The 20,360-nt window shown below is 39.4% G+C and overlaps 2 protein-coding genes across 2 annotated transcripts; one reads left to right on the top strand and one right to left on the bottom strand.

Annotated features, from left to right (window-relative positions):
- Positions 1-8,301: 8,301 nt before the first annotated feature.
- On the top strand, positions 8,302-13,096 carry ognb (osteoglycin, paralog b). Its single transcript, XM_061904202.1, has 6 exons — positions 8,302-8,497; positions 8,582-8,645; positions 8,863-9,027; positions 9,105-9,307; positions 9,430-9,522; positions 12,722-13,096. The coding sequence occupies exons 1-6, from the start codon at positions 8,402-8,404 to the stop codon at positions 12,890-12,892; spliced, it is 792 nt and encodes a 263-aa protein (XP_061760186.1). The 5' UTR covers positions 8,302-8,401; the 3' UTR covers positions 12,893-13,096.
- LOC133554921 (ubiquinol-cytochrome c reductase complex assembly factor 5) lies at positions 12,656-19,248 on the bottom strand. The gene is made up of 2 exons (XM_061904204.1): positions 18,947-19,248; positions 12,656-13,295 (listed from the first exon to the last, which is right to left on the bottom strand). Exons 1-2 carry the CDS (start codon positions 19,098-19,100, stop codon positions 13,204-13,206), a joined length of 246 nt encoding a protein of 81 aa, XP_061760188.1. The 5' UTR covers positions 19,101-19,248; the 3' UTR covers positions 12,656-13,203.
- Between the last annotated feature and the right edge of the window lie 1,112 nt (positions 19,249-20,360).

Below are 20,360 nucleotides of genomic sequence, written 5' to 3'. Positions count from 1 at the left end.
GAAAACGTCGTGCAATGATGACGTGCACGCAAGACGTCACGGGTTTTCAGGAAGTATGAACGCTACGCACGCACACAGCTAAATGTCGTCTGCTTAAACGGCATAATTATACAGTATTTTGGACATCTGTGTTGCTGAATCTTTTGCAATTTGTTCAATTAATAATGGAGAAGTCACAGTAGAAAGATGGAGTTGGGAAGCTTTAGCCTTTAGCCATACAAACACATGGTGATTCCTTGTTTAAAATTACTGTAGGTGAAAATTTACTATGATCAGAGCGCGGTCAAGCGAACATGAAACACGACGGAATGTCAACCAGCAGGTTTCAGTGAGAAAATTGTGGTTAAAAAGTCAGTTCTTACCGGAGAAAAGCTGAGCTTGGGCCGTCCATAGCTGCCGTAGACTCCCCTGAGACACTGCGCGTCTAGACACCCGTGGAGACACCCTTCCGACTATCAGGTACTTACTAACGCACTAAAACACTGGCAACACAATAGAAAGATAAGGGATTTCACATAATTTTCCTAGTAAATGTGTCTAAAAACATCTTGTTTTTTTTTTTTAACTTTTTTTTTCCTAGTCCGTCACTAGCAATATCCTCAAACACAAATCTTTCATCCTCGCTCAAATTAATGGGGAAATAGTAGTTTTCTCGGTCCGAATAGCACTTTTTGTTGGAGGCTCCCATTATAAACAATGTTAATATGTGAGGAGCCATCAAACATGTGACGTCATCGTCTGCGACTTCCGCTAGAGGCAGGGCATTTCTCTTAACACCGAAAGTTGCAAACTTTATCGTGGTTCTTTACTAAATCCTTTCAGCAAAAATATGGCAATATTGCGAAATGATCAAGTATGACACATAGAATGGACCTGCTATCCCCGTTTAAATAAGAACATCTCATTTCAGTAGGCCTTTAAATCTTTACATGGACTGGCACCTCAGTATATCTCAGACCTCATCCAAATTTTCACTCCTGCGTGCGCTCTGAGGTCCGAGAGCCAGTTCCTGCTCGTGGTGCCCAAGACCAGACTTAAGACCAGGGGAGACAGGGCCTTCTCTGTGGTCCGAGGGCCAGTTCCAGCTCGTGGTGCCCAAGACCGGACTTAAGACCAGGGGAGACAGGGCCTTCTCTGTGGTCGGCCCTAAGCTCTGGAACACTCTGCCCCTCCATGTTCAAACTGCTTCCACAGTGGAATGTTTTAAGTCTCGTCTTAAGACCCACTTTTATTCTTTGGCTTCTAACACTACGTGAGTTGTGTGGTCCTCTGTTGTCCTCTGTGTTTTTTTATACATTTTGATTTCTATTTTACTGTGTTAATTGCATTTACCCTTTAAAATAGTTTTTAATCTTATTTATTTTCATATTGGTTTTATATTGGTTTTATATTTATTTATTTTTTGTTTTTATTCAGTCATTGGTGGAGTACTTTGTAAATTGCACAGTTCAGTACATATTCCGTACAATTGACCACTAAATGGTAACACCCGAATAAGTTTTTCAACTTGTTTAAGTCGGAGTCCACGTTGATCAGTTCATGGTACAAATATATACTATCAGCATAATACAGTCATCACACAGGTTAATCATCATAGTATATACCGTATTTCCTTGAATTGCCGCAGAGCATATAGTATGCGCCTGCCTTGAATTACTGCCGGGTCAAACTCGCTTCGCAAAATAATTAGGTCATGCTTAGTATTACCGCCTGGTCAAACTCGTGACATCACAAGTGACCCTCCCCCTGTCATCATTTTCAAAATGGAAGAGGCTGATTTCAATACCGGTAATTTGAAATCGCATTAGGGGAAGAAGATTAAGAGCTATTCAGTAGGATTTAAGGTCCAAACTTACATCACACTCAAATGTTTACTGCATGCCTTTGGTAAGTGCCGGAGTGAGAAGAGGTTTTAAAATAATTAGCGCATGCTTACTTTTACCGCATGCCTTTGGTAAGCGCAGGAGTGAGAAGAGGTTTTAAATTAATTAGCGCCCCGGCGGCAATTCAAGGAAATACGGTACATTGAATTATTTACGATCCAGCGGGGGGGCTTCACGTGGCAGAGGGGTTAGTGCGTCTGCCTCACAATACGAAGGTCATGCAGTCCTGGGTTCAATCCCAGGCTCGGGATCTTTCTGTGTGGAGTTTGCATGTCCTCCCTGTGAATGCGTGGGTTCCCTCCAGGTACTCCGGCTTCCTCCCACCTCCAAAGACATGCACCTGGGGATAGGTTGATTGGCAACACTAAATTGGCCCTAGTGTGTGAATGTGAGTGTGAATGTTGTCTGTCTATCTGTGTTGGCCCTGCGATGAGATGGCGACTTGTCCAGGGTGTACGCCGCATTCCGCCCGATTGTAGCTGAGAAAGGCACCAGTGCCCCCCGCAACCCAAAAGGGAATAATTGGTAGAAAATGGATTGACAATCCGGGGGGTGGGATGAGGAGCTTTGGTTGATATCAGTACTTCAGTCATCAACAATTGCATCAACAGAGAAATGGACATTGAAACAGTGTAGGTCTTACTTAGTAGGATATGTACAGCCAGCAGAGAACATAGTGAGTTCAGATAGCAAAAGAACAAGTATATACATTAGAAATACATTTCGGCGTGGCGCAGTGGAAGAGTGGCAGTGTGCAACCCGAGGGTCCCTGGTTCAATCCCCACCTAGTACCAACCTCGTTGTGTCCTTGAGCAAGACATTTCACCCTTGCTCCTGATGGGTGCTGGTTAGCGCCTTGCATGGCAGCTTCCTCCATCAGTGTGTGAATGTGTGTGTGAATGGGTAAATGTGGAAGTAGTGTCAAAGCGCTTTGAGTACCTTGAAAGTAGAAAAGCGCTATACAAGTACAACCCATTTATTTACATTAGGTTATTTACAATCCGGGGAGATGGGATGTGAATGGAGGAGGGTATTAGTAAAGGGTTGAAGTTGCCTGGAGGTGTTGTTTTAGAGCGGTTTTGAAGGAGGATAAGGATGCACTTACTTTTATACCTGTTGGGAGTGCATTCCACATTGATGTGGCATGGAAAGAGAATGATTTCAGACCTTTGTTAGATCGGAATCTGGGTTTAACGTGGTTTGTGGAGCTCCCCCTGGTGTTGTGGTTATGGCGGTCATCAACATTAAGGAAGTAGTTTGACATGTACTTCGGTATCAGGAAGGTGTAGCGGATTTTATAGACTAGGCTCAGTGCAAGTTGTTATACTCTGTCCTCCACCCTGAGCCAGCCCACTTTGGAGAAGTGGGTTGGAGTGAGGTGTGATCTGGGGTGGATGTCTAAAAGTAACTTATTTACTCGGCTGCTCCTAAACATTTTATCCTTGTTATGATCTGCACGTAATTACTACCAAATACTAGACAACGTGGAAACCATTCCCAGACAGTTAAGCTAAATCAAAGGTCCAGGTCATCAGCATTAATGGTGGAGGTAATTTATTATTATTTTTTTTTTAAATGTAATATTTTTGATAGACAGAGAACATTCAGACTCACATTCAAAGACTAAGGCCAGTTTAGTGTTGCCAATCAACCTATCCCCAGGTGCATGTCTTTGGAAGTGGGAGGAAGCCGGAGTACCCGGAGGGAACTCACCCATACACAGGGAGTACATGCAAACTCCACTCAGAAAGATCCCAAACCTGGGATTGAACCCCGACTACTCAGGACCTTCGTATTGTGAGGCAGACGCACTAACCCCTCTGCCACCGTGAAGCCCCTTAGACACGAAATCGATATCGATAAAATGTGTTAGATAAAATATAATGTGTGTATGTATAATTTTTGAAGCGTTAGTCACGTGTGATATGGTAACCCAGTGGTTCTCAAATGGGGGTACGCGTACCCCTGGGGATACTTGAAGGTATGCCAAGGGGTACGAGAGATTTAAAAAAAATATTCTAAAAATAGCCACAATTCAAAAAATCATTTATAAATATATTTATTGATAATACTTCAACCAAATATGAATCTAAGTTCATAAACTGTGAAAATAAATGCAACAATGCAATATTCAGTGTTGACAGCTAGATCTTTTGTGGACATGTTCCATAAATATTGATGTTAAAGATTTTTTTTTTTTGTGAAGAGATGTTTAAAATTAAGTTCATGAATCCAGATGGATCTCTATTACAATCCCCAAAGAAGTCACTTTAAGTTGATTATTACTTCTACGTGAAGAAATCTTTATTTATAATTGAATCACTTGTTTATTTTTCAACCCGTTTTTAGGTATTTGTATATCTTTTTTTCCAAATAGTTCAAGAAAGATGAGCAATATTTTGCACTGTTATACAATTTAATAAATCAGAAATTGATGACATGGTGATGTGCTTCTTTATCTCTTTTTTTCAACCAAAAATGCTTTGCTCTGATTAGGGGGTACTTGATTTAAAAAAAAAATGTTCACAGGGGGTACATCAGTGAAAAAAAGTTCAAAACCACTGTGGTAACCCATATGTTATCTTCTATGGAGATGCTGCATCGACCGCTTCTGCCTATTGGCGCTGACGAGCCGCAGGGCCGCTTTCTTACAACACCGCCATCTAGTGACAGGATCAATGAAATGTCAGCACATTTTAATTCATCATATCTTTATCAATACTTAACTGACTTTCACACATTTTTTAATGCAAACTGCATTCATATAGCTATAGTACAGTGCAAATGAATTATCGTATTTTAATATTCTAAACATGCACAAGCAGTCTTTTTAATATTATGTGATAATGCCTTTTATGCTGCATTTTGATTGTTTTATGTACTGTATGTGATTGAATGTCTACTTTGATGTTGGAGTCTGCAATAATGTTTGATAATGATATACAGTGGGATTAACAATAATACAATATTCAGACTAGACTGTAGACATGTATTTTGCAAACACTCATAAACACATATATACACATTTATATTTATAATAAATACCTTTACACCATATAACCTATGTTTTATACAACATACTCTATCTACACCTTTCTTCATAAATTATGTTGTAGTGGTACACATCGGGCTTAATCTGGTACAAAGGGTTCTAATTTTGTGCCATCTCACTTGTGCTGGCATGATGAATATATATATATATATATATATATATATATATATATATATATATATATATATATATATATATATATACATATTTGTATATATATACTGTATATATAGATATATATATATATCTATATATATACTGTATATATATTTGTATATATATACTGTATATATAGATAATTTATTTATTTATATATATATATACACATATATATATGTGTGTGTGTACGTGTATATATACTTGTATATATATATACATGATATATATGTTAATATAGAGATATATGTAGATGATAAAAAATATATATGCATGTAAATATACATATATACATTTATATAAATTCATATACATATATATATATACATACATATATATAAATATATATGTGTATGTATACACATATGTATATATATATTTTGATTGATTGATTTAAACTTTTATTAGTAGATTGCACAGATCAGTACATATTCTAAATGGTAACACCCAAATACGTTTTTCAACTTGTTTAAGTCAGGGTCCACGTTAATCAATTCATGGTGTATACATATATAATTATATATATATATATATATATATATATATATATATATATATATATATATATATATATATATATATATGTTGACTTGACACTGCAACCCTGAGTGAGTCTTGCAGATGTGCATCAGTGAGGTGTAGTTCATGTCAGAAAAGGCTGATTCACAAAGATAAGTTGAACCAAACAGGCTTGCAACCTTCATAGCTGCTGCGCATACACTATTGTACTTTTCTGTGTCAACAAGGCACCAAAAGTTTGGTGCAGCCTGGTGGGCTTTAAATTTTAAATTGTCAGGAAAAAAGAGGAACGAATTTTAAAGGTAAAAAGGTATATGTGTTTAAAAATCCTAAAATCATTTTTAAGGTTGTATTTTTACTCTAAAATTGTCTTTCTGTGAGTTATAAGAAGCGAAGTAAAACAATAAATGAATTTATTTAAACAAGTGAAGACCAAGTCTTTAAAATATTTTCTTGGGTTTTCAAATTCTATTTGAGTTCTGTCTCTCTTAGAATTAAAATGTCGAGACTAGCTTGCTAGTAAATAAATAAAATTTAAAAAAATAGAGGCAGCTCACAGGTAAGTGCTGCTATTTGAGCTATTTTTAGAACAGGCCAGCGGGCGACTCATCTGGTCCTTACGGGCTACTTGGTGCCCGCGGGCACCGCGTTGGTGACCCCATTCGTAAGAGCAGGACAACTCCCAGCAAAACCATCTGCAAGAGTGGACTCAACCCTCCTTGACACAGCCCGGGAATTGATAATGCAGGTTGACTTAGATCAGAAAATCACCTTTCTGCCTGGGGTCATTACAACAAACCTGATCTTGTGGTCAACCTTTCAAAAGTCGCCTTTCATTGTGGAACTAACTGTACCATGGGAAGCTGCAGTGGTGAAGCATATGAGCGTAAGGGACTGAAGTACTCTGACATAGCAACTGAGGCAGAACAACATGGCTGTCACACCCAGGTGCTTTAGGTTGAGGCTGCATGTAGAGGATGTGTTGCCGTGTTCACAACCAAACTTTTCAAGGTATGGGAGTGCTAGGAAAGGCCATCTGACATGCCGACAAGTTACTGTCAGATGCTGCCGAACGAAGCAGCAGATGGCTATGGATCAAAAGAGAGAACACCAAATGGGGTGAAAAATGATAATCAAGAGGTAAAATCAAAGGGGGACACACTTGCGACGACAGGTGTAGCCGTTGAGCCCTTTGGACGTGTCGTGGGCCTATCAACGAAACACTAATGAAGGAGGGTCCCCTCCTGAAGCCTTTACAGCTTAAACCCCACCTCCACACCAAGTACCAATGTTCTAAGGGATTGTACTGTCTAGTCCTATAAACTTAACTAATAATACTGCCTGAGGCTGAGCCAATCAGTGGGCAAGATACTGGACAGTGCGCTCCGATTGTTTTGGTCTCCTCGAATAGCCAAAACTACTGTAGTATTAATATGTTCACTTTATCCATCCATCCATTTTCTACCGTTTATTCCCTTTGGGGTCGCGGGGGGTGCTGGTGCCTAACTCAGCTACAATCGGGCGGAAGGCAGTTTACACCCTGGACAAGTCGCCACCTCATCGCAGGGCCAATACAGATAGACAGACAACATTCACACCCACATTCACACACTCGGGCTAATTTAGTGTTGCCAATCAACCTATCCCCAGGTGCATGTCTTTGGAGGTGGGAAGAAGCCGGAATACCTGGAGGGAACACTCGCATTCACGGGGAGGACATGCAAACTCCACACAGAAAGATCCCGAGCCCGGGATTGAACCCTGACTACTCAGGACCTTTGTATTGTGAGGCAGACGCACAAACCCCTCTGCCACCGTGAAGCCAATGTTCACTTTATTTACTTAAAAATATTAATTCAAGACCAAAAATTGCACAATATGCTTAATTTTTTTTTTTTTTAATCAGCAATGTGGTGAAGTCACCATTGCGTGATGTGGGGAGGTACAACTGTAGAGCCACAATGCCTTGACCTTGCACTTACCCGGCTTTCCTGTGGGCTTTCGTTAAGTTTTCTCTGCTGCTTTGCTAAGACGTAACAGCACACTAGCTGGTGGTGCTCGATAAAGTCTGACCGGGCAGCACAGATAGCTTACTTTACTTCCGTTTTGTAGTTACGTCCTCAATAATCGAAACATCTAAAAGCAAAACTAAAGTTTAAGCATGATTAAATAAAAATAAAATTAATAGATTTTTAAGACCTTTCAAAATGGTATTTAAGACCTTTTATGAGATTTGAAGAGCGTTGTCATTTTAAGGCCTCAAATTGAAAATGTTGGACTTTTTAAGACCCTGTGGATACCATGTTAAAACGAGCAAAATACATAAATATTACACATTATTATGAATATGCCTGTTACTACATTACATATATACTTAAGACGTGTATATAAAACAATGAGAGAGGCTCTTAGATATTTTTTTTTAAAGCGCTTTATATGAGGAATAGAGCAAATCAAATTTGCTCCATTGTTAGCTGAATTTCGCTAGCATTTTCGATTTAGAATGCATAAAAAAAGGAAAATAATTATGTTCTTGTCCCACATAAGGAGTGTAAATGATGGGCGAACTTTAAAAAAAAAAGTGCAGTTCCCTACCAGTACATTTAAACGTTTTCCACAAACAGACTCAGCTGAAACAATTGCAAAAATCCCACACAGCATGTATTGAGTTAAAGTTCTTCTCTTGCTCAACACGCAGGCTGCAAATAAAATCGGGGTGGAAGTTTTCCAGCTCTAATTCATCTCAGGCTTTAACAAAGCAAACATCCCTTTGTCTTTTTCAACAGCTACAATGATGCATTTAAGGACTTTATTTTTCATATCTGCAGTGCTGTCATGGACACTGTCTTCAGCAAGAGATGAAACAACAGAAGCCAGAAACATGGAGGTAAAACTTCATGTTTAAACGACTGAGAGGGAAGAAATACATGAACTGAGGATTTAGATCATGAGGATTCGCTTCTTTTTGCAGGGAGACATGCAGGATTATGAAATTGTTCAGGGTAGAGAGGAAGCTGTAGTTCCAGAAGCATTTGGTAAGGTTTGTTTGAACTCATTTAGAAACGTTCCGAACCCGATTATGCAACACGTGAAAAAGAATTCATTCACATTGGTAAATGTAGCTAAAGTATATGTTATGTAATACTGGGGCTGATCAAGTGCCCTTGTCCAAAATGTGTGTGTTGTGTACTTGAAGTAGCACTTGAATATGGATCCACCGTAACTGCAATGATGTGTTTTTTCTGCCAACAGACATGCCAACATGTTTACTGTGTGTTTGTCTGAGTGGTTCTGTTTACTGTGAGGAGGTGTCCCCTGATGTGTCCGCTGTCCCAACATTGCCAAAAGAAACAGCCTATCTCTATGCTCGTTTTAACAAAATTACCAAAATACACAACAATGACTTTGCAGACATGAGTAAGTCAACAACCCTTTTAAACCAATGCTCAAGTGATTTATCTTGTACTTCTATAGTGTCTCTGCATATTTTCCAGCAACACTGAAAACAATTGACCTAAGTAGGAATCTCATTGCGGAGATAGAAGACGGAGCTTTTTCCAGACTTACAAATCTTGCAGAACTTATTCTTTCAAACAACAGGCTGACTAAACTGCCAACACTTCCAGTCAGTCTTGTGTCTTTCAACGCCAACTTCAACAAGCTCACCACACAAGGTGTAAAATCCACTGTGTTTAAGGTGAGCAAACATTCTTCTTGTATTAAAATGATGCATGAATAAATAAGGATTCCACATTTGTTTAAAAAAAAAAAGTTATGGGTTGAATAAAAAAAAAAGTTAAAAAAACACTTTCGTTGCAGAAAATACCCAAACTGATGTATCTTTACCTTGGAAACAACGAGCTAACAGCAGTGCCTCAACTTCCAGAATCTCTTCACACTGTCCACCTACACGTAAGTGCATTGACAGTGGAACTTTTATAAGTGCAAAGCACTTAAAATTGTTCCATTTGGAGTTCCACCAAAAGTCTGGGCCTCCAAAATAAAATTGCCCGTTTACACTTGACACCAAATGTGATTGTTCTGCCCTTGAGTGACACATTTTGGATATTTTTTGCTAGTCTAAACGTTCCAAAGTGTTTCAAATATTTTCTTTTCACATCATTTTGGGCCACATCAGAAGGTAGAAGGTGACTGTATAGTCTAAACGGAAATGCGACCGAATTCCTGATCAGCTAGCTGCGGCCGCACACACTCTAAGTTGCACCCACCTAAAGTCTAAATAGCCCCCCTCTTGGTCGTGTCAACTTGAACACGTACCCACAGGGGTGACGACAATTGAAGTTAAAGTTAAAGTACCACTGATAGTCACACACACACTAGATGTGATGAAATTACCCTCTGCACTTGACCCATTCCCTTGTTACATCCCCTGGAAGGTGAGGGGAGCAGTGAGCAGCAATGGTGGCCGCACTCGGGAATAAAAGTGAAGCATGTCTTAAACAGAAATGAAGCTGGAGAAACAATACATGATACGGAAATCAGAAATACATTAAATACTGCTGAAATTTAGTTAGGGTTAGGGGGGGTCAAAAGCATACATACAGCAATGTTAATATTTGGTTACATGTCCCTTGGCAAGTTTCACTGCAATATGGCGCTTTTGGTAGCCATCCACAAGCTTCTGTTTGAATTTTTGACCGCTCCTCTTGACAAAATTGGTGCGGTTCAGCTAAATTTGTTGGGTTTTCTGACAAGGACTTGTTTCTTCAGCATTGTCCACACGTTTAAGTCAGGACTTTGGGAAGGCCATTCTAAAACCTTAATTGTATCCCGATTTAGCCATTCCTTTACCACTTTTGACATGTGTTTGGGTTCATTGTCCTGTTGGACCAACCAAATGCGCACAAGACCCAACCTACGGGCTGATGATTTTAGGTTGTCATTACAAATTTGAAAGTAATCCTCATTTTTGATTGTCCCATTTACTTTCTGTAAAGCACCAGTTCTATTGGCAGCAAAACAGGCCCAGAGCATAATACTACCACCACCATGCTTAGGGTGGTGTTCCTGGGATTAATGGCCTCATCCTTTCTCCTCCAAACATATTGCTGGGTATTGTGGCCAAACAGCTCATTTTTTGTTTCATCTGACAGACTGATTCCATGGATGATCCATTCATCTTGTACCGATTGTCCCTTCTGTGCTTGCGGTGGTGCTGGAGCCTACAGTTAGCTGGAAAAAAATCAGATTTGGGCCACCTCAGCCTGCAATAGTAGTCAAAGTGGTGTCGCAGAAAACCTGAGATCCCTGAGTATCTTTTATAATGGGGTGTATTTTTATGACGCTGCCGCAAACAACGCGATGACCATAGTACCGGAAATGAACTTGAGAGTGGTGCATACATCTTTCTTTTGGCTGCTCATTGTGTTTGGCGAAAGCAATACGTTGTCAACAATAATAAAACAACATGGCATGTACCCCACAGGTCAGATATATTTACTATAAATTTTGTTAGGTAGTACTGATGACTTTTCCAAATCTATACTTTCTTATACATTGGGTAAATTAAATTATTACTCTTGTATGAAAGTTAATTAAGTTCTATTAACTGAGTACCGTGTTTATCGCTGTTAATTGATTCCGGACATGATCGCAAAAAATGAATTTCCGCAAAGTAGGAATCATCAATCATAAAACAAATATTTTCATAGAAAGAGCATAAAACACATGTTTACGACATTCTAAGTACCATTTTTCAACATAATGGGACCACTCCAGACATTAAATAACACCCTTTAGTCACCTTTCACCGTTTTAATCCAAATACTGTATAGTAATGCTGCCTGACACTCATTATATCTGTGACCATGATATTGAGTTTTGGTCTCCCTTAGTAACCAATACAACTGCCCCAGCAGGCACAAGACATTAAAACAATGCTGAGAACTTGTTGAATTAGGTCCTGAAGTTGAGCAACTCAAACCTAACGTTGGAACAACATGCATTTTGACAATGTTTAATCAATGTTGGGTTCCGAAGTTGTTGATGTGACCATTGAATTTTGGTCATTTCCCAACTAATATTTGACAAGACAAATACAGCGTTGAAAAACATACTTTTTGATTACTTTTATTCAATGTCAGTTTGTGACGTTAATTTGACCATTGCAATTTGGTAATTTCCCAAACAACAACGTGGATCCAACATTTGACGTTAATGTTATCTCAATTTATAAATACGACTATTTTGCAACAATGTTTAGAAGTCAGTTTTAAAAAACATACACATATAATCAATGTTTTTTTGTGTCTGCTGGGGTACTATTGACATTTTAGTTTATTTAGCCATTTTATGCATGAAAAGGGCTTAATTTTTGGAGCACCCCCCCAAAAAAAACAACAACAATTGGGCAAATTAAGCTGCACTATTAAGCTGCAGGGTCCTGCGATGAGGTGGCGACTTGTCCAGGGTGTACCCCGCCTTCCGCCCGATTGTAGCTGAGATAGGGGCCAGCGCCCCCTGCAACTCCACAAAGGGAATAAGCGGTAGAAATGGATGGATGGATGGATTAAGCTGCAGCATTTCAAGCACTTTGTGGGGAGGAACGATCAGATCAAACACACTTTTTAGCCTCAATGCGTATTTCAGGGGAAAATAGTTTAAATTGATCAAATGCAGACATTAAAATAGCACTTTTACCATGTGTGCATAAATAAAAGTAAAAAAAACAACAACTCTGCACTGTTGGCTGCAACACAGATCACGGCACCAACATAGCACCACTCTTATGTGTGCTTTATTGCAGCAGCCGTGTGGAAACTATGTACATATATTTAAGGGGCACTCTGGCTACAACATGCAGTCTGGATTGTATAATTGTTTTGTTATTTACACACACATTAAACAATTACTCGAAGCAACAAAATATGAATGTGAATTTTTTTTTCTAATCGATCAATCGTTGCAGCCCTAAACAGATTACAACAGGTTAATTTACCGGTATATCATTTATCATGGGCCATCGTAACAAAACGGGTTGTGTTTACTTTTGGAGGTTCCACTGGAATTCAACATGAGCACTGTATTTATGAAGAATATTCAGATTTATTCAAAGGTTAAGCTGTGCCTATATGATCCATTTCCCCGACAGAACAACAAGATTGCAACCATAACCGATGAGACATTCTGCCAAGGAAACACCAGCTATTACATCCGAAGCAACATGTTCGAGCTGAGGCTGGATGGGAACCCCATCATGCTGTGGAAACACCCTTACAGCTTTGTCTGCCTGCAAAGTCTCCCAATCGGATGGGACAACTGAAATAACCAAAGTGTGCGTCTGATCCACTTGATTGTGGGTTTTTATATTTCATTTTGTTAGTTAAACCAAAGCTGTTTTGGCAGGTGCTATTTAGTATTCTGAAGCCAGGTCAGCTGTTATAACCATATCTTCTATATGAACATACAGTATATGGAACTACTTAAAAAACAGCAATTAACAATAAAATGTGCATGTTTTGAAGTATTTTCTTCATATAACTTAATAAAGTCACTGATTGTGAAGTGTGCACAATTCCAAGGTAGGAACCATTGAAAAATTCCAAAGAAGTCCGCGGTGAGCCAAAGCATATTTTACTTGGCTGCAGGCTCATTTACAACTATGAGACCTTCTGATACTTTCTGCTGGTACTGCCTCTCTGATCGTTTTCTTCGGTACACATCATCTGGCAAGAAAGGGAACAAATGAGAATATAGTCAATATAGTATAATTGTTAGCATCATGCATGTAGTATGATTCAAATAGGGGCACTTTGCCCTAAACGCAAAGCATGCGCTGTACGTAGGCGGGGGGCCCGGTTTTGCTTGAAGGAGCGCATGAAAAATTTCAATAAATCATGCACTTGATATGAATTTTTACCACACATAAAAATCTTCCCTCAACATCGCTGAGGTGGTCCTCATGGTGCACAGCATTCGAGCTCTTCTTTTAATGTGGAACTGCACTTTTTGGGGGGGAAATAGCCTATCATTCACAATCATTATGAGACACAAGAACATCTGTCTTTTTTTTTCGGGTTCTCAAGGTAAAAAATACTTGCAAGATGTGGCTAATGGGAGTCCATTATGTTGCCTTCAAAGCCCTCTAAAGCTACGTGAAAACCCTCCATTAATGTTTCATATACACACGTTAATGGCCTACTGAAATGAGATTTTCCTTTTTAAACGAGGATAGCAGGTCCCTTCTATGTGTCATACTTGATCATTTTGTGATATTGCCATATTTTTGGTGAAAGGATTTAGTAGAGAACATCCACAATAAAGTTCGCAACTTTTGGTCGCTAACAGAAAAGCCCTGCCTTTACCGGAAGTCGCAGACGATGATGTCACATGTTGATGGCTCCTCACATTATCACATTGTTTTTAATGGGAGCCTCCAACAAAAAGAGTTATTCGGACCGGGAAAACGACAATTTCCCCATTAATTTGAGCGAGGATGAAAGATTTGTTTGAGGATATTGATAGCGACGGACTAGGAAAAAAAAAAAAAAAAAAGCGATTGCATTGGGACGGATTCAGATGTTTTTAGACACATTTACTAGGATAATTCTGGGAAATCCCTTCTCTTTCTATTGTGTTGCTAGTGTTTTAGTGAGTTTAACAGTACCTGATAGTCGGAAGTGTGTGTCCACGGGTGTGTTGACGCCGTAGTGTCTCAGGGAAGTTGACGGCAGCTTTATGGACGGCGCAAGCTCAGCTGATCTCCGGTAAGAAGCGACTTTTTACAACAATTTTCTCACCCAAAACTGCTGGTTGACATTCGGTCGGGATCCATGTCCGCTTGACCGCTGTGATCCATAGTAAAGTTTAATCTCCGGGAATTTTAAACAAGGAATCACCGTGTGTTTGTGTGGCTAAAGGCTAAAGCTTCCCAACTCCATCTTTCTACTGTGACTTCTCCAATATTAATTGAACAAATTGCAAAAGATTCAGCAACACAGATGTCCAAAATACTGTGTAATTATACCGTTAAACAGACGACCTTTGGCTGTGTGTGTGTGCAGCGCTCATATTTCCTAACAGCCCGTGACGTCACACGTACACATCATGATTACGATAAGTTCTCAAGAAGAAACTCCCAGGAAATTTTAAATCGTGATTTAGTAAACCAAAAAGGCCGTATTGCCATGTGTTGCAATGTTAATATTTCATCATTGATATATCAATCAATCAATCAATCAATGTTTACTTATATAGCCCCAAATCACTAGTGTCTCAAAGGGCTGCACAAACCACTACGACATCCTCGGTAGGCCCACATAAGGGCAAGGAAAACTCACACCCAGTGGGACGTCGGTGACAATGATGACTATGAGAACCTTGGAGAGGACGAAAGCAATGGATGTCGAGCGGGTCCAACATGATACTGTGAAAGTTCAATCCATAATGGATCCAACACAGTCGCGAGAGTCCAGTCCAAAGCGGATCCAACACAGCAGCGAGAGTCCCGTTCACAGCGGAGCCAGCAGGAAACCATCCCAAGCGGAGGCGGATCAGCAGCGCAGAGATGTCCCCAGCCGATACACAGGCAAGCCGTACATGGCCACCGGATCGGACCGGACCCTCTCCACAAGGGAGAGTGGGACATAGAAGAAAATATAAACTATATAAACTATATAACGATATAAACTATCAGACTGCGTGGTGGGTAGTAGTGGGTTTCAGTAGGCCTTTAATTATGTATTTAGTGCAGTAACATTCCAATATGTAATATATACAAAATGTACTGTATTTTGGTCATTTTAAGCATTACCGGAAATCCTATCGTAGGCGTATTTGTCTCAGTGCCCAAATGCACTTCCTACCTCCGTCAATAAATGTGTGTTCCTATGTCTGGCAAGAAACCTTCTAATCATGACAGACTTGGTAATAGATGACAAGGTTGACTATATGTGGACTAATGAGAATTCATAAGCTTATCTTTTTCAACCTCAATATACGGAGGATGAACTACTGGATATAAAAGCTGAGCAAGCCCGAACAGAGGGTGAAACGTTGGAGCAGATGAAAGAGTCAGGATCGGCATGATTTTGGTTGCCAAACTATGTTGAAAGAAAGGGAGTGATTCTACTGCATTGAGTTGAAAACAATGTTATCATCGACAGAGGTGGGTAGTAACGCGCTACATTTAAATTTACTCAAGTAACTCTTTGAAAAGAAATTACTTGTAAGAGTAGTTTTATTGAAACATACTTTTTTAATTTTACTCAAGTATTTTTGTGAATAACAAACGCTACTTATACTCCATTACATTGTGTTTCATTCCGATCGTTACATATCTATATCATAATTTTTATAATCTATTCATTAAGGCTTGCAAAAATGAATGAATTTGTCAGCGAACATTGTTCCGGCAGGCATATGACTGTTTCGCCAATCCAACGTAAGCTTTAGTGACGTTTTACTCCATTCCATCAATCAAACGGAGCCCGTCATTCTTCCTTCCTAGGAATAACAAGCCGCTGGTGTGATAAAATAGAAACCTACTTGTTAAAGAAGTGTCAGAATGTCCCCAAAATAACGTTAATTACGTGACATGACACCAGCACATCCCGGCTGTTTGAGACAACTGGTAAAAAGAAACCACCTAAAACAGTTGGCTACAATAGCAATCATTTTGTATGTCTTGTCTCGGATTATTTTAATCACCAAAAATGGGACAAGTGGTAGAAAATGGATGGATGGATGTATCTTTCTCGATGATGCAATATATGTTTGAAAAATAAACCACATGTTAGTGCACCAGTCGAAGAAAATGAGCAAACTACATAAATAACATCCTGTAAATTGATTTTGATATAATTTTTTTATCTTCATATATTGAAAATGAACACCAATGAGTTGACTGATGAACATTATCATTTTATTTAGTCAGAAAGTATAAATAACGACAATTAAAGACCGAATACTATTAACTGCAACATGTAGGTGTAAAAAAAACAAAAAAAACATGGATTTTTAAACAAAGAAAACAATCTCTAGTTGTCTTTATTTTTAAGTTATCGTGCCTTGATTTTACCAATCCGGCCCACTTGGAAGTAGATTTTTCTCCATGTGGCCCCCGATCTAAAATGAGTTTGACACCCCTGTACCAAATAAATCAGAAGTTACTCTTAAGTTAATCATTACTTAAGTTTGTTTTTCACTGAATACTTACTTACTCTTACTCAAGTAACTTTTTTGATGACAACATTTTGCTTTTACTCGAGGCATATTCTAAAGTAATGGTACTCTTACTTGTGTACATTTTTTGGGTACTCTACCCACCTCTGATTATCGATGGAAAGGTTTTTTCTACCTGGAGAGGAGAAAACTGCTCAAAGAAATTAAATCCCTAGAAAAGACAAGCTGTTGGTGCTGACAAACCCTGCAGTGGTACAAACTTTTTCCCACCAACCCTAAATCAACTGGAAACATCCCCAAACAGACACTATAATACTGATCAAGATACACGCAGCACAACATGCTTGTTAGTACAACTACATACACTGTCGAGCCAGTTGTGTACAAACAAAACATGAAATATGGGCTAATACTTGACAGATACTATAATATGATTGTGTTTTTCAGTCAGTACAGATTGGTGTTGTGCATTAAAAAACTCAAAAGCCATCCGGGTGCTGTTGGCAGAAGTTAGCTATTCTTTTGCTAAAAACGGATTAACTTGCTGGAATATAAAGAAAATAAAAAGACAATATAACATACATCCATAAACATGGTTGCATATGCAATAGTGCAATATATTTATCTGTACAGTCCATCCATTTTTCTACCGCTTGTCCCTGTTGGGGTCTCTGGAGCCAATCTCAGCTGCATTCGGTCGGAAGGCGTCGTACACCCTGGACAAGCCGCCACCTCATCACAGGTCCAACACAGATAGACAGACAACATTCACACTCACTTTCACACACTAGGGCCAAATTTTTGAGTTGCCAATCAACCTATCCCCAGGTGCATTTCTTTGGAGGTGGGAGGAAGCCGGATTACCCGGAGAGAAACCACGCAGTCAAGGGGAGAACATACAAACTCCACACAGAAAGATCTCGAGCCCGGGATTGAAATCAGGACTATTCAGGGCCTTTGTATTGTGAGGCACATGAACAGTAATCTATTTATTTATATTTGCACATTATTGCTCTTTTATCCTGCACTACAATGAGCTAATGCAAAGAAAGTTCATTCTTATATGTACTGTAAAGTTCGAATTTGAATGACAATAAAAGGAAGTCTAAGTCTAATACCATAGCAATTCGAGTGTCTTTGTAAGCAAGGCAAAGTGTTAATATGCTGGATAAAAGTTCCTATGTAATATCAATGTCGATACAGTTTGGTAATTATACAAGTTGAGGGACATAAATGAAGTATTGATGGCGGTTTTTGAGAGCATTTTACAGTGTTTTAGAGGCCAAATGGATCCCATTAGCTGCATAGCTAGCCACATTATTATTCCATCCATCCATTTTCTACCGCTTATTCCCTTTGGGGTTACGGGGGGCGCTGCTGGCTATCACAGCTACAATCGGGCAGAAGGCAGTGTACACCCTGAACAAGTTGCCACCTCATCGCAGCACATTATTATTGTTCGAATTAAAGGCAGACGGTGCTAGGTTCAAATCCAAGTAAGAGTTAGTGTAGTAATGTTGCTAAATGTATGTTAAAATTGTTCTTTAAATTTATGTTATCAGTATATTTCCCATGAAATCGTTTTAGCACAAAATATGCATTAATTAAAATCAGGTTTGACTAAAAAAACTCATTTGTTATATTAATAAACTACAATTCTGATTTGTTATTATTCACATATAAGCTTGTAAGCACAAGTGAACAGATAACGTTACTGAACTAAATAAATACATAAACAAATACCGTATTTCCTTGAATTGCCACAAGGTATATAGTATCCACTTGCCTTGAATTACTGCCGGGTCAAACTGGCTTCGCAAAATAATTAGCGCATGCTTAGTATTACCGCCTGGTCAAACTAGTGACGTCACGAGTGACACTTCCCCTGTCATCATTTTCAAAATGGAGGAGGCTGATTTCAATACCGGTAATTTGAAATTGCATAAAGGGAAGATTAAGAGCTATACAGTAGGATTTAAGGTCCAAGCTTACATCACCCTCAATTATTACTGCATGCCTTTGGATAGTGCCGGAGTGAGAAGAGGTTTTAAAATAAAAAGCGCAAGCTTACTTTTACCGCATGCCTTTGGTAAGCGCAGGAGTGAGAAGAGGTTTTAAATTAATTAACGCCCAGGCGGCAATTCAAGGAAATGCGGTATACATAAATGAAATTTTTTAGTCAAGTTACACCTACAGAATGTTTCTTTTCCTATCCTCACGTTGATCATGATCCACTCCATGACGCCTCCGATGCAAAAGAAGACAGGGAGAAACCTGTACGCCCCAAAACGACGTTTGCCAGGCACAAGGCTGAGTAATTCTCGTAGGTGTCTACTCCTCTGAAACATCCTGCAGACACGGGAAGTTCAATAAATCAAGTTGAATGAATCGTTTAATTAGTTAAGACGGGCTATTGAAGCATTGGCCTTCATAAATGTCCTTCCAAATGTTGCAAAAGGGATGCAGTCAAGGGTGTACTCGTTTAAACACATCCCTGGATAATACGACAGGCGGTATATATGCTGCTATAAATCCAAATGATATTGCGTAGTAAACGAGCGCACCCTTGTCACACGTAATATCCGGTTGTGCAACGCGTGTATCCGCTCGGCAAATATTAAAAATCACCCCCGCGACCTTAAAAGAGACATGGATGGATGGGTACATTCTCAACAATGTGATTAAAATATAAATTGAAATACAAGTTCAGCTATCTGGCTTGACAGGTTAATCAATTTATTATAGCAGCTCTGCAGCAACATAAACAATATTTTTTAGGGAACATATATATTTGCAATAGTTCATACTGTTTAGAGTAGCCAAAACATCCATCCACCCATCCATTTTCTACCGCTTGTCCCTTTTTGGGGTCGCTGGAGCCTATCTCAGCTGCATTCAGGCGGAAGGCTGTGTATACTCTGGACAAGTCGCTCTCATCACAGGGCCAACACAGATAGACAGACAACATTCACACATCCATCCATCCATTTCTACCGCTTATTCCCTTCGGGGTTGCGGGGGGCGCTGGTGCCTATCTCAGCTACAATCGGGCGGAAGGCGGGGTTCACCCTGGACATGTCGCCAACTCATCGCAGGGCCAACACAGATAGACAACATTCACACTCACATTCACACACTAGGGCAGGGTAGGGAACCTATGGCTCTAGAGCCAGATGTGGCTCCTTTGATGACTGCATCTGGCTCTCGGAAAAATCTGAGCTGACATTGCTTAACACAATAAGTAATGAATAATTCCACTTGTAATCACAGTGTTAAAAATAACGTTCAAAATATAAAACATTCTCATGCATTTTTAATCCGTCCATCCGTTTCCTACCGCACCTGTTCAAGAAGTTGCATTAAAGGTAAGAAGTTATTTATTTATTATTGGTTAGTGTGGGGCTTACCCTCCTGGGGGTTCTTCAGACCACCAAGCACCGACATGAGAGCCTGTTTCAGGGTTACAATATTGTTTTATTTTTCAATTAGTCTCTCAGTTGCTTTCCAGCAATTGTCTTTTTCTCTTTCGTTCTCGCTCGCGCTCTGGCTCCAGCCCCAGCCCCAACCCCGTCTCTCCTCCTGGCTGCTGCTTATAACAGAGCGACAGA

This window comes from Nerophis ophidion, linkage group LG06 (assembly GCF_033978795.1).
Source record: "Nerophis ophidion isolate RoL-2023_Sa linkage group LG06, RoL_Noph_v1.0, whole genome shotgun sequence".
In the NCBI taxonomy this organism is placed as follows: domain Eukaryota; kingdom Metazoa; phylum Chordata; class Actinopteri; order Syngnathiformes; family Syngnathidae; genus Nerophis; species Nerophis ophidion.
This window is presented reverse-complemented; position numbering and strand designations above follow the sequence as displayed.

What these genes read in the sequence shown, in the direction of transcription:
- ognb (XM_061904202.1), top strand. Translation starts at nt 8,402, where the DNA reads ATGATGCATTTAAGGACTTTATTTTTCATATCTGCAGTGCTGTCATGG. An exon ending in TAAAATCCACTGTGTTTAAG is followed by an intron (nt 9,308 to 9,429) that starts GTGAGCAAACAT and finishes CTTTCGTTGCAG; the next exon opens with AAAATACCCAAACTGATGTA. An exon ending in TTCACACTGTCCACCTACAC is followed by an intron (nt 9,523 to 12,721) that starts GTAAGTGCATTG and finishes TTTCCCCGACAG; the next exon opens with AACAACAAGATTGCAACCAT.
- LOC133554921 (XM_061904204.1), bottom strand. Translation starts at nt 19,100, where the DNA reads ATGTTTCAGAGGAGTAGACACCTACGAGAATTACTCAGCCTTGTGCCT. An exon ending in GATAGGAAAAGAAACATTCT is followed by an intron (nt 13,296 to 18,946) that starts GTAGGTGTAACT and finishes CTTTCTTGCCAG; the next exon opens with ATGATGTGTACCGAAGAAAA.